Source organism: Physeter macrocephalus, chromosome 12 (assembly GCF_002837175.3).
Source record: "Physeter macrocephalus isolate SW-GA chromosome 12, ASM283717v5, whole genome shotgun sequence".
NCBI classification, from domain to species: domain Eukaryota; kingdom Metazoa; phylum Chordata; class Mammalia; order Artiodactyla; family Physeteridae; genus Physeter; species Physeter macrocephalus.
This window is the reverse complement of record NC_041225.1, coordinates 71525816-71540895: the sequence shown is the minus strand read 5'-3', so window position 1 is coordinate 71540895 and position 15080 is coordinate 71525816. Positions and strand designations below refer to the sequence as shown.

The 15080-nt window shown below is 38.1% G+C and overlaps 1 protein-coding gene across 2 annotated transcripts in view; it reads left to right on the top strand.

The window, feature by feature from the left end:
• Window positions 1-14633, top strand: part of EFEMP1 (EGF containing fibulin extracellular matrix protein 1) — a 67079-nt gene extending 52446 nt beyond the window's left edge. For both annotated transcript variants that reach the window (XM_024119139.3, XM_024119138.3), the window contains 6 exons: window positions 1845-1964; window positions 2939-3058; window positions 4078-4197; window positions 7901-8024; window positions 8109-8304; window positions 14005-14633. In XM_024119139.3, coding sequence (XP_023974907.1) covers window positions 1845-1964; window positions 2939-3058; window positions 4078-4197; window positions 7901-8024; window positions 8109-8304; window positions 14005-14166 — 842 coding nt within the window. In that variant the 3' untranslated portion in view covers window positions 14167-14633. The remainder of the gene's footprint in view (window positions 1-1844; window positions 1965-2938; window positions 3059-4077; window positions 4198-7900; window positions 8025-8108; window positions 8305-14004) is intronic.
• The last annotated feature ends 447 nt before the right edge of the window (window positions 14634-15080 follow it).

Sequence of the window (15080 nt, the reverse complement as noted above, 5' to 3'; positions counted from 1 at the left end):
TCTTATAATTCCATGCATTAATTTGTTTTCATGCTTGTTTTCCATACAAGACAGGGTAGAATATATATATGATTATCATCATTATAAACCTACATTACCAAACACAATGATAGCAAATAACAATGGTTCAATGAATGTTTACTGGTTGAGAAGACATGCATTATTTATTCATCAAATAGTTAGTGAGGGCTGACTGTATGCCAAGTTCTAGGTATTGGGCCATCGTAGTAAACAAACAGATTTTACAGAATCGCAGCCCACGGAACTATTAGAAAGTACCACTTACATAATTTAGCAATTGATATTGGCACCTGGCTGTAACACTAGGTACTAGGAAGAACCGTGCTAAAATTACTCTTAATTAGTATGAAATTTCCATTCATTCAGCTAATGTTTATTGAGCACCTACTATGCCAGACCCTGTTCCAGGTATTAAGCACACAACAGTGAACAGACAAAAAATACTTTACCTCTACCTCAAGAGGAGGAAATTTGCCTTGCATTATAGGGAGGGACACAGACAAGAAGCAAATAAACACACAATACAATGTCAAGGAGTGTCACTGGCTACAAAGAAATATAAAGCAGGATAAGGGGATAGATGGGGAAGAAGAAGTTATTTTATATGGATGGACAGAGATGGCCTCCCTGAGGTGACAATTTGATCAGACACCTAAATAAATTAGGAGGGAAGCCATGTGAACATCATTACTGTTTATTTCAATATTCAAGTTAAATCAAATATATTTTGCAGCTTATTCATAATAGCTCCCTTTTTTTTTTGCCTGTTTTGTGCAAGAAAGTTCACCTAAACCATCTCATGTAAGCCTCCCAACAATCCAGCCACATTGCTGATTATTACTCACAGAAGAGGAAATGGAAGCTCTGAGAGGTTAAGACCAAGCTAGTAAATGCCAGAATGAAGATTCAAACTCAGATTACCTTGCAGCCACTTGAGCACACTGCCTTCCACACTTTTAGTTATTAAAGTACTGGAAGGGTTCAGCATAAAGTTTTGTTTTGTTTCATTTTTTTCCATGAGATAGTTACTCCATAGTATTACAGTGATTGTGCATAATTGTTATTTTAAATTACACATGCCATATTGGAGTTGTCACAAAGTGTAGAATCATCAATTAATGGAATTCTATTATGTTTCTAAAATATTAATCCTACTTTGCAAGTTCTCATTTGAGCATTTTATAGTTGGAAATATTTATACAAGAAGGACACAGGCTGGAACACATGATCAATGTGTCAGAAGGGCACTCTCAAGAAGTAACTTGTTTAGCGTCCCATTCCTTCCATAGCGTTCTTTCACTTGATTCTCACAGAAACTTCATAAGATACACACGCAGCATTACTATCCACATTTTACAGAAGAAAAAACCTAGATACTGAACATTTAAGTGACTTCGCCAAGGTCACCAGCTAAGCAACAGCACGTACCTCCTTTTATTAGTTTTACGCTACATCACTCAATTCTTCCATAGTTCTTTTCTACTTCTATCATTATAAATAAGCTTTTAGATTCCCAGCCTGACATTCTCACTTATATGTGAAATAGTTTTAATTACTTTTTACTCTTTAAATCTCAACCAACCCAACCAGGTTTATGAAGTCTTTGTTCTTAACATCTCATTTAACTGCAGAGGGCAGACCAAAGTGTATTTAAAGCACAGATACCCAAATTTTTTAAAAAGAAAACTAATTACTTTTAAAAGGATGTCTCTAGATAGGTTTTCTAGATAATGCTCTGCTGAGAACTTGAGATTAAATAGCTCAATAATAGTAATTTGGATAGTCAATAATTTGGTTCTCTTTGTGTATGCTTGATAACCTAGATATAGATGAATGTACCATCCCTCCATATTGCCACCAAAGATGCGTGAACACGCCAGGATCATTTTATTGCCAGTGCAGTCCTGGGTTTCAATTGGCAGCAAACAACTATACCTGCGTAGGTAAGACTTCTGGAAAGAGTCATCCTGACTGATTTCTGTCTTCCCAAGCCACACTGCAGTATTTCCAGTTTTCTATGTTCTTGAGTGAACTGGTTTCCATCAACTTCCCTGCATAAAGCTGAAAAGACAGTAACCAATCTGGTTTTTTAAAACACATCAAGATGTGAATGGAAAAAAATGTTAACCTTGGTTTTAGTTCTCTTCTGTGAGTGTATCAAAAAAAATTTTTTTAACTACAGATCAATTGATATACACACACCAATTAGTCAAGAGTGTGTGATATAAACGCTGAAGGTGCCAAAGGGGTTACTGCAAGTTCAAATACATAAACTTTCCACTGAAAGTGCATCTGATTTTTACTTGCTTCTTCTGCCCTTTCAGAATGCAATGTCACGGCACACAATTTTAAGATTGGCATGACATGGAAAGAATCTAGTGCAGGAAAAATGCCTTTTCACAATATTTTCAGTGCCTTAGAGCATTGCAAAACTCTGTATGGGTCTCAAAGGCTTATGTTATAATTGTAATGGAATTTAACAGGACCCATTTAAAAAGTACTAAATAGCACAGATAAATCTTCACTACAGCATGCTGAGAGACCGTATTAGTATGTGTCTTATATCAATTATTTATAGACTTGGCATTTTGCATCTGAACAACAATACAAGAAAACAGATACTGGAATGTATATTTATTAGAATCATTAAACTCTTTTGGAAGGATTCATCAAACACCAAACTAACTGTCATTCCCAGAAAAAAAAATATTCTGGTATTTTTAAAAGAAGTATATGACAGATGTTTGAAGTTGTTCCAACAAATATAAAACCTGAATGGCTGTTCTCCAGTTAGCTTCTGCAGAGCAAAGAATCCAGCTAGGGAATTACTCACTTATCATCGGATGACATAGGTACAAAAAAGCAAGGCTATGTTTAAAGACATAGATATATAAATGTGTATAACCTTGCCTTTCAGACATAAATGAATGTGATGCCAGCAATCAATGTGCTCAGCAATGCTACAACATTCTTGGTTCATTCATCTGTCAGTGCAATCAAGGATATGAGCTAAGCAGTGACAGGCTCAACTGTGAAGGTAAAATATTGTCCAAATAATTAGTAATCATGGTCCACTTCCTGTGATGGCTATTGCTTTAATCCAAGTATGTACCTGTTTATGAAAGCAAATTTTTATCCATGGAAATTCTGTTCTAAAATCCAGTTAATTTAGTTCAATTATAACATTGACTTTTTAGTATGTTTTCAAAAGAAATGAGAAGAAACAAAATAATTGAAATATTAGATGTAGGCTGCATCTGATAATTAGCAAGGGTGCTCTAGTGTCTTGTTTCTCAAGTGTGATGCAACGGCTAGCAGCAGTGGCACCTCCTGGGAGCCTGTGAGAATTGTAGAATCTCAGGCCCCAGCCCAGACCTACTGAGTCAGATTCTGCATCTAATGAGAACTCCAGGTGACTGGCATGCATGTTTAAGTTCAAAAATGGCTGATTGCAAGTCAAGAACATTAGAAGAGAAACCAAGAGACCTGGCCCCTAGTCATGCCTGCCACTGTGTAATTCAAAAGGCATAAGACATCCTGAGGGGGATGCCATTGACACGTCACGCTCCCGACTTCCTCACAAACGCTCCCACCTTTACTTGGGACAGCACCATTGAGAAATGCAAAGCATTCTGCCAGGGCATCACCTCTAGAAGCTAGCACAGGGATGGAACTTGGAGTTCAAAACTCAGATGAACTTGGGAGCAGAGCCACCCAATTTCGGAGAAGGCAAATATGAATCTGCATCACTGGGTGGGTCTGCCAAGCACAACATGAAGATCATCAACCACAAGCCAATTCATTCAGTCTGCTCAGCTAGTATGGTTAGTTCCAGGATTCGCCAAACTGTCAGCAATAAGTTAGTGAAACTGATGGTAAGAAAAACTGTGCTATGAAGCTCTATGGGAAACGAGCTGATATTGTTAGAATTTGCACTTGAGCTTCTTATAAAGTATTGTATTTCTGTTTCAGAGTATGCAGTGTTAAAAAAAAATTACCAAAATAGTGACATGTAAGTTTTCAACTCTGTCTTATTGCTCTTGTCTGGTTCAACAGACATTGATGAATGCAGAACCTCGAGCTACCTGTGTCAATATCAATGTGTCAATGAGCCTGGGAAATTCTCTTGTATGTGCCCCCAGGGATACCAAGTGGTGAGAAGTAGAACATGTCAGGGTAAGTTTATTGTTTTCATATCTGTTAAGTTTTAACCAGGAAAAGCAGGGAGGAAGTTGTAGGATTCTCTATCACAGACTTTCATTTTTTACAATTTGAGCTCTTTTTTTCCCCCTGTTGATCATGAGACATGCACATCTCATAAAGAGGATATTCAGTGTTAACTCTCTTTGAAATTTAAAGTAATCATTTTTCTTTCTTAAAATAAATAATTTTAATAAAATATTGGAATGCCTTCTATATAGCCTACATAATCCCTATGATATACATCCTCTAATCATCCACCAGAAAAGAGTCAATTATTAAAATATTTCACCATGAGTTTCAGTGTAGAGCATAAGCTTAATGTGTGGTTAGGTGCACCTCAAACTGATCTGAATTCTCTAAAACACCAGGATTATAAATTGGATAGTAATTTAAGTGTTGAGAAAATCAGCTTCATGTGTATGAAAAAGTGCTTGAATACTTCAGTAAAAAAAACTATTAATCCAAAAATAGCTAATGTCTTCGGGTCCAGTTTTAAAATAAATGTTCAGGTGATTTTCACAGCTACATGTAGGTGGAAGAAGTGGCTCTCTACATGGTATGATTTCAGAGTCTCTTTGAAAGATTTGAAAATGTGTACCCTCTCCTCCCTACCTCCTGCATGTAGCTTAAAATTTCTTTAACAGGCAAAAGACTATTCAGGTAAAACTAAAACTAGATAATCCTGGAAAAATTGGTACAAACACAGGTTTACATAAAGCAGTGAGAGAGTGAAAAAAATGACTGAACTTGAAGACACAAAATCTGTTTGAGACCTAGCTGTATGGCATTCTATCTATACAATTTGAACAAATTATCAAACTTCTCTGAGCCTCAACTTTCTCATTTGGAAAAGGGAGTTGAGGGAATGAAATGGAATAACATACAGAAAAATTATTTATAAACTATAAAGCCTGTAAAGTTCAAGATGTTTTTATGAAATTTACCCAGCAATATATATGACTAGTAGCAAATCTTCTCTAGAGGAAGGGCAGTAAAATATTAAGAAAGGAAAAGATCAAGGAAAGGAGACACTCAGGATTCTCAGTCTATATCATGATTTTACAGGGAAATATTAATTCACAGGAACATCTGTGACCTGAGATTTTATAGTGTGCATGTGATCCTTCAACTAGAATCCAACCACTAAATATGAGCATAATCAGAATGTAGTTCATGGCACAATAAACATCTTTCTACCCCTTTCCACGTTACTAGAGACTCTGTAATGTTAATTGTGGAGAAACGTTGCATTCCAATGGTTTTACTTTCTGAACCCTAATTGAGACTTTTAACATGAATATTACATGCAGGAGAATGTTAGCCAGTGGGATTCCTTAACCAATTTCCCTGGAGTCCTGAAACAAATGTCTATGTGTTTCTGATCATAAATGGATTTGACACCCAGCAAAAGAGAGAAACAAGTTAACATTCAGTGGAATCTTACCAGCCTACTCTATTTATATCTGTTATAATGAAAGGTGAAAATGCAATGGAATTGCAAATAGGAGATTCATTAGTGTTATATCTTGAAGAATGTTTGGTTAAACCAAAACATTTTTTGTGAAAGAGACTTACCATTCTTTTAGGGTATAAAACAATTGGTTTCCCCCACTGAAACCATTCCTTCCCAACCCTATCCACAGGTTAAAGTAAAGCCAAAAGAGTCTGGATTCTTACCTTCCCCCAAAAGGTTTATTTTGGGGATGAAATAACTGTTCTCATTTCCACAGTCTTGCAAAAATTAAAACTCTGTGTGTGTGTGAGTGGTGGCAGGTTGTGGGGAGGGGAGAGGGACAGCGGGGAAGGAGAGAAACAGAGAGAGAATACACAGATACACAGACACACATTCATCAAATATTTCAATACTATTAATCATTTCTGAAAAACCTACCAAAATGATTAAGGAGTTGATTAAGCTAGGCTCTAAATTACTGGAAGTAATAAATAAAATTATCACATAAAGTTTCCTTTTGCTGCTGTTGAACTCCATATAACAAACCAGTCTTCACTTTCCCTGCAGCTAAACAGCATCTTTATTTTTCAAAAAAGTGAAAACTATTGAAAGGACAAGTCAGTTGTGATTTCTTCTGAGGAATCTAAGTTCTTTCTTTAGCCATAGCCAGTCCAAAAGAAGATACTTTTTGTAACTGACTCTTGGAAACTGCATAGCTTTTCCAGTCTCCTCTTGGGTTCCAGATAGCTTTTGCCAGTTTGGAAGCTAAAAGAAAATTTTTTCTCCAAAGACAAGGAATGGAATTATTCTCATTTAGAGGATGCAATACCTTGCAGTGGAGAGATGCCTGTCACTAACTCTATGAACTTGGTCAGCCACTTAACCCTTATTTGTTTTCCCTTCATGCCAAATAGAGATAATATATTTCTCACCATCTCCATATGGTTTGTGTGAAGAGCAACTTGGTTCAATTTAATATTGCTTAAAATCCAGGTGCCCCCAGTGCACTCATGCTAGATGATAAAGGGACAGAAAGATGTGCACAATAGCCTTTGCCCTCCAGGAGCTTACAAGCTAATAGAAGGATTAAGACAAACATGCAGATTTCAATAATGCAAAGCAAAAAGCAATAAAGGCCCCAAAAGAGGAACATGAGATATAAGAATTCAGAGAGAAGAAAGAGATCATATCCCAGCCACTAGGCCATGACTACCTGTAAATTAATGAATGAAAATATCTGATTGTGGGGAAGGAATGATTCAGAAAAGGCTTATATTGGATAAAATCTAATCACTATTCAAATGTAAAGGGAGACAAACATACATAGGGATATGGATATTAATATAATTTTCATTGTCGTAAATGTAATGGTTCTCTAGCATTGTAAACTCCTCTCTCAGATATCAGTTGGGAACTCCTAATTCCCAAATCTAAATTCAGTCTTTGTCCATCCTGGCCTTCCCACAACCCTCCTTCCTGGGACCCTCTCTAGCTCTGACCTCCTCGCACTGCCTCTTCCTGGGTTACCTCTCACCGCTGACACTGACAGACCCTCTTCCTTAATTCCCCTTCTTCCCCTTGGTCTTTAAATAGCCATGCTCTACATGGTAGGATACTTCATCGCTTCACTTCTTTTGCTGTGAACAGCTTCCTATGGACAGTGTAATCCACTCCCAGAACATTAACTATCCAGCAGCATGCTACAGCTTACTGCAACCAGATTCCAGCCTTTCCCTCTCTCCCAAGCTCCTGAGCCTGACAATAAACTTCCATCTCCATAGTTTTTGTCTGCTGCTTTTGCAGCCTGTAAGGCCCTCCCCTCTGCAATCTGAAAATCCCATCTAACCACCACCCTTTTCAAGGCCAAGGTGAGAGGCCTCCTCCTTCTTTCAGCTTTCCTTAATTCCCCAGAGGGCAAGAAATAGTGTCTTTCATTTTTATTTAAGAAAAGTCAATGGCAAGCATTTGGCTTTGAATTCAACAGATGAACAATAGGTGCTTGATAAAATACCATGAAATTACACATATTAATCTGTAGAGAATGGCTCCACTACATCTGTCATGAATTAATGCAATGAACCCAGGTCCCACCAAGTCTTGTGTCTAAAAGCAAATTAAATACAGTCCAGATTCTTATACACCTCCTTCCAGTGGCAAACTGGAATCTGCCACTTACCGCAATTTACTTATATCAGTAAACTCTTCGACTTTACATCTCTACAGATATAAATGAGTGTGAGACCACAAATGAATGTCGGGAAGATGAAATGTGTTGGAATTATCATGGAGGCTTCCGTTGTTACCCACGAAATCCTTGTCAAGATCCTTACGTTCTAACATCAGAGAAGTAAGAAAAATCAGAACTTTTGAAACTGAGAATCTTCTGGTTTTACCAAGCCTAACTGGTGAATACTTTTGTTTGTCTCTGCAGCCGATGTGTTTGCCCAGTCTCAAATGCGCTGTGCCGAGAACTTCCCCAATCCATAGTCTACAAATACATGAGCATCCGATCTGATAGGTCTGTGCCATCTGACATCTTCCAGATACAGGCCACAACCATTTATCCCAACACTATCAATACTTTTCGGATTAAATCTGGAAATGAAAATAGAGAGTTCTACCTAAGAGTAAGTATCCTGAGGGCAGCCTTAGCTGTTGAGAAAGTTCCAAGTTTGTTGTTGTTGTTTGGTAGTGATTCACATAGAAAGAAAGCTAATATTTAAAGAGTTTTTATTTGCAGGCATTGTGTAAGTCCTTCCAGTGTGCATTATCTCATTTAATCCTCTTGGTAATGCTTGGTCAGATTAATATTTATCTCCATATTTTACAGAAAAGAAAAGTAAGACTCAGGGAGATGAAGTAGCTTCTCTAAAGTCACTCAGATAAAAGCTGCACACTCTAACAGAGTTGTGTGTGACCACCAAAACACAAGCCTACACACACAAACACACACACACACACCTCAAATAGATACCACAAATCAGTGATAGCTATTTAATTGTACATAGAAAAAAGAATTCCTGGAGAGCTTTTCAAAAACGCTGAATTCCTTATTGTTACATTCGCAAGATTATTTACATCTGCACCAAAACTAAGACCCAGAAGTATCTGAGAAGTGACCCCAACTCCCCACCCCCCGTACCATGTATACAACAGATAGTTGTACCATTCTTGAAAATTTCCAGGCAGGCAATGTGAGGTCACGTTTATGTATTCCCTTTCTTTCATTGCCTATATGAAATCTTTCTCTGAATTCTGCCATTTCTCTCTCCACGGTGTCCCCTGGATTATCTTTGTTTCCTTGTGTCTCTGTCTGCTTCTCTTCCTTTAAACTGGCTCTTAGCACCTCTCTAACCCCTCCAAGGGCTTCCCAGCAGATCTCCCTGACTCCAGTGCCTCAGCCTTCCAGTCCCCCCTGCAAAATCTTAGCAAGTTCATTTTAGGTTAAAATTCCGACATATTTCAAATACGGCTCACCACTTCATGTGAAAATGATGGCACCCCACCAAGCAGTTTGCAGGGTTACGGTAAGTCTTTCACGCTAAGGATGTTATTCATCCAGTTCCAATTTTCTCAAAACTCCTTTGGGCACTCTTCATTTTTAATCAGATTTTAAGGTCAATATTTCATTTTGAGAATATGAAAAGTAAATTAGGAAATTCATCCTCGTGGTAAAGTTTACAGATTTTTAATGTTTACTCGTTTATCCTGTTCTTTGATATATTAAGTTCCCTTCCAGCTCCAGAATTATGTGACTCTGTTTCTCTGCCAGTAAATTAGAAATGATTAATCTCTCATGACCAACTTCTGAAGAGAAAAACCCAACCCAAAATACAATCTATTACTATTCTTTTTTCTAATAACTAAAAATAAACTTCTTTAACATTTGATGCTTTAAATTTGAGATATACTAGATATTTGTAAGAAGTTTACTCTAAATGAATTTCACACAGTTCAGATAATAACAATTTAATAGTTTTAACCCAAAGAAATAACATTATTTGTAACCCATGGCAGTAAAATAGGTTCATCTCAAAATCATCTTTAAAAATAATTTTCCATTTTGAACTCTTAGCCATAATTTAAGAAAATAAAATTTCCTAGCAGAATCAACAAAGAGTTAAGCAAAGTACCTGCATGGTTTTTTTTTTTTGCAATAAACATGGCACTTTTAAAGTTTTATGATTCATATCAGTGAACTTATTGACTTGATATTTTCAGATATAAATACAGTGTTTTTCTCAAGTAAAATCCTTTTTTATGAATGATATAAAACATTGCCAATTTTGATCATCCCAGAATTAAATACTACTATTTGAAACCAAAAAAGCATTTAAAATAGGAAGATATTTCAAGACTATTTATTATAACATAATTCAAAAAATAGTTGGATCAAATCCTACAAAATTTCTCCACTGAAATTCCACTTGCGCAGAGGGCATTTAATCATAAGACTCCATCAGCAGGCCTTAATTAAGCACCTGTTATATACTCAGCTTCATGCTAGGTGCATGTAATACACAGTTCCTTACTTCAAAGAGCTTTAAATATTACTTTGTGGCATAGTTAACATCTATGAAAAAAGACGACAAATTTGTGTTTAACTCCATGCTCCACTACATCAAAGAATTAATGTGGGCTGCAATAGTCAAAGAATGTTTCTTGAGAAACATGAAGCTGGACCTTATCCTTGAAAGGATCTGTGGGATATAGGATTTTATTTATATTCCTTTTGGGACAATACTGAGAAAATCTTCTTCCCTAGAAAAGGGAACATATTAGAAGGAAGTAATACATGAAATTAAAGGTAGAATACCATCCTCCACCCACACCGACCAATATCTATCCTTCCTTACTGAGACTTATTTTTCTTCATAGCCCTTATCACCACCTTGCATAGTATTTATTTGTCTGTGTCACCTACTACCTACTAGAGTGTGAGTGCAATAAACAGAGACCTTACCTGTCTGTTCACTCTTGTATGCACAGCACATAGAATGAATGGTACCTGGCACATTGCAGGTGCTCAAAAATATTTTTAAATGAATAAATTAATTCAATCAACATCTTCAAGGTATCACTGTTAGCTATAAGAGGCAAGCACCATGCTAGGTTCTAGAGACATAGCAGTGAATAAAACCAAGCCAATTCCTGCCCCAGTGGGGCATATAGTTGAGACATCGAACAAGTGTTCACAAGTATGCTGAACGTTACAACTGAGCACTGCAGATTGTTCATGAGTACACCACGAGTTAACCCCTAACCAAACAGCAGTGGTCTGGGAGCTTCCTGGGAGAAGCAGATTTAAGCTGAAGACTAGCAACGAAAGACTAGCAAATGGAAGGAATAAAAAGCAGACAAGTTGATCTGGAACTCCAGGTGCTACAGGCAGAGTGGCTTGAGAGGGACCTGGAGAGATGAGCAGGGCCTAGATCACACAATGCCTGACAGACCATACTAAGGGTTTCAAGTAGAGGAGTTTCTATCAGATTTTCGTGTTAAAAAAGATACCTGGCTGCACTGTAGAGCCTGGATTGGAGTGGAGCAAGAATGGAAATGGAGAGACCAGTAAGTAGTTCAAAAGATGGGGGACTAGTGTGGTAGCAGTGAGTCCAAAAGAAGTGGACAGATTTATGAAGATATAGAAAGAAGGACATGGCTTGGTAACCCATTTGGTATGGGGAGGTGGAGGAGAAGGAAGCGTCAAGGATAACCTCCAAGTTTCTGTCTTGAGCAACAGTAAATGGTGGTACCATTTACTGAGATAAGGAAGAAGGAGCCAGTGGAGAGAGGAAGGTGAGGAATTTAGTTTGGACATACTGAGTCCTGGTCGCCATGAGACATCCAAGTAAAGATGAGTAGAGAATTGGATATGTGGGCTTGGAATTCATAGTATAGACTTTTAAGACACTGGCAGATGTGTGATAATTGAAGCCATGGCTATGGATGAGATCACTCAGGCAGGGTATGTAGGAAGTAGGTGAGATCACTCAGATCTGGGCACTATTATAGTCATCCATTACCTCAGCCTACAGTTCTCTGGCCATCTCATCCCCCATGACCTTCAGCTTCATGTCACTCTGCCACCACCCCATGGCCACATGCTGGACTTTGTTATCATGCAGAACAGTTCCACATCATCATCTTAGTCTCAGTTATCATGCAGAACAGTTCCACATCATCATCTTAGTCTCAGGTGACCCCCTCAGTGACTGATTCTCTTTCCTCTTTTTCATGCCCTCACTCCCACTCTATCTGCTCTTCACCCTCACAGTGATGCTAGTCCTCGGACCCCTCACCCACCATTTTCTTCCACTCTATCAACTTCTTGGTGGACCCTTGAACTACTCTGTCACCAACACCTCAATTCCCTGGCCAACAACTCTAGATCAGTCACATAATCCACATCTATTTTCACACCCAGCTTGTCAGCACAGATTGGTAATACTATAAATCTCCAACTTCAGATGTGTCCTCAACAATCCTATTACTTTCTTTTATTTCTTCTCTTCAGCCACTGATTGCAAATGTCCCCATACTCTTTAAGTTCTTATACCCTTCATTTCAGTAGGTGACCTCATCTCCTACTCTTCTGAAACCACTGAAACCAACAGACATAAATTACTTGAACTTCCCATCCCATCCCTTGCAAACTTAAGTCCATGTGTTCCCCTTCTAACCTTCTCCTTTGAATTTTCCAAAGACAAGGTTTCACTTCTATCAATCAAGGCCAACCCACCACCTGTATTCTTCACTCCATTTCCTCTGGAACCTTGTTCTATCAAACTCTAATATACCTCCCACATATTTAACTTGTTTTCCCTCTAGATGTTGCCTCCTCTCTCTCTTCTCCCTTCCTAGCCAAGGTTCTTAAAGCACAGTCTGTAATCACAGTCTCTATTTTCTTATTTCCTAGTTACTCTTCTGTCTTCTATTCCCACTACCCTACTGAAATTGCTCTGGAAAAAAACTACCAACAGCATCCGTACTTCTATATCCAGAGGCACTTTTCAATTCCAGTCACCTTCATCCTCCCCTGCTGTATTGGACACTGCTTGCCATTCATCTGTTTACCACTTAATTATCTATTTCTTCTCAGCTTCTTTCAATGGCTTCTCTTCTGCCCATTCCTTAAATGTTGGCCTCTCACAGACCCAGTCTTATCATATGTGTTCTCTTCCTTGGTTTAATGTCCACCTATTGACGTGACTGCTAAATCCTAATCCACTGTTTCTATCCCTGCCCTCCTCTTGGCATTCAGATTCACACATCTACCTGCCTGCCTGTCCAAACTCATCTCCCTGCACTCTCCAGCACCCATCACATTGTTCATCAAAGTGAAACTGCGCCCAGTTCTCCGGAACATCCTTCTTTACAAAACTCCCACTTATTCTGGGTGACTGTCCTCAGGCATTCAAAGGCCTTCCCTCAATGCTTCAGGGTCCTTCTGTTTTTCTCTGTGAGTACACACCTCTGTGTATCTTCATATATACCCTGCATATCCCCATATATCTTAGCATTTGCCATATTCTATTGAAATTAACTACTTACATGCCTCTTCACCTACTAGAATGTAAACAGATCCACAATGTTGAGAAGTGAAAGATGACAACTTTATCAGTTCAAAAAATTATCAGATTCTCACATGAACTCCAGTCTCTATAAAGGCTAGAACTACTCAATAAAAGTGAAGAGAAACATTAACAGAGAGGGATGAGTAGAAAACAAAGAACTATCAAAAGAAAGCAGGTCCCTGTATCTGGAACTAACGACTATGTGTGGATAAGGGATAAGATCCAGAAGGATTAGAACCAAGAAGGGACTAAGTAGTGACTTTAATCCTACCTGAAAATTCTTCACTTGGGCTTCCCTGGTGGCGCAGTGGTTAAGAATCCGCCTGCCAATGCAGGGGACATGGGTTGAAGCCCTGGTCCGGGAAGATCCCACATTCTGCGGAGCAACTAAGCCTGTGCACCACAACTACTGAGCCTGCGCTCTAGAGGCCGTGAGCCACAACTACTGAGCCCGCGTGCCACAACTACTGAAGCCCACGCACCTAGAGCCCATGCTCCGCAACAAGAGAAGCCACCGCAATGAGAAGCCTGCGCACGGCAACGAAAGAGTAGCCCCCACTCGCCACAACTAGAGAAAGCCCACACCCACACGCAGCAATGAAGACCCAACGCAGCCAAAAATAAATAAATAAATAAATTTATTTTTTAAAAAAATTCTTCCCCTAATTCTTATAGGAAGTGTATTCACAAATAATGGAAACTGTAATACAAGAAAAATTATTCTCTCACTCCTTCTTTTTTCTTTTATTTTAGCAAACAAGTCCTGTAAGTGCAATGCTTGTGCTGGTGAAGTCGCTAACAGGACCAAGAGAATATATAGTGGACCTGGAGATGCTGACAGTCAACAGTATGGGAACCTTCCGCACCAGCTCAGTGTTAAGATTGACAATAATAGTGGGACCATTTTCATTTTAGTCTTTTAAAAGAGTCCACTATAGGCATTTAAATCAGCCAAAGAATATTGTTATCTTAAAGCACTATTTTATTTATAGACATATCTAGTACATCTACATCTATATACTGTACACTCACCAATAATTCAAACAATTACACCATGGTATAAAGTGGGCATTTAATCTGTAAAGATTCAAAGTTTGTCTTTATTACTATATGTAAATTAGACATTAATCCACTAAACTGGTCTTCTTCAAGAGAGCTAAGCATACTCTTTCCGGTGAAACTTGGATTCTTTTCTGTAAAAGTGAGACCAAGCAATGATTGTCTTCTGTGGTGCTTAAGGAAACTTACTATAGCTCCACTGATAGTCTCATAAGGAGGCAGCCATCATAACATTGAACAGCATGCAAGTTCAAGAATGAGTTTTTTAACTGCTTGTAAGAAAATGGAAAAAGTCAATAAAGATATATTTCTTTAGAAAATGAGGATCTATCATACTTGTGTTGGTTTTTATTTTCATGATCAGTCTAAATGTAGTTGTTTATTACACAGTAGTAAATCATTATCACATAGTATAGTGGTTTCCATAAGATATTTTAAATTTTGTCAGAAATTTTTGTTATGAATATAAAAAAGGACAGTAAGCAAAATTCCCCAAATGAATAAGATATCCCCTAGAAAACCATTATATTGAGAAATCTATGGGGAGGAGATGAGAAAACAAATTCTTTCTAAACCACTTTGGAGTTGACCTGAAGAAGCAAACTCAGTGTACTAGTCAGTTTGAGTTGCTATAACAAAATATTATAGACTGGGTGGCTTATAGACAACAGAAATTTATTTCTCACAGTCTGGAGAGTGGAAATCCAAGATCAGGTTGCCAGCATGGTCAGGTTCTGGTGAGAACCCTCTTCTAGGTTGCAGACTCATAT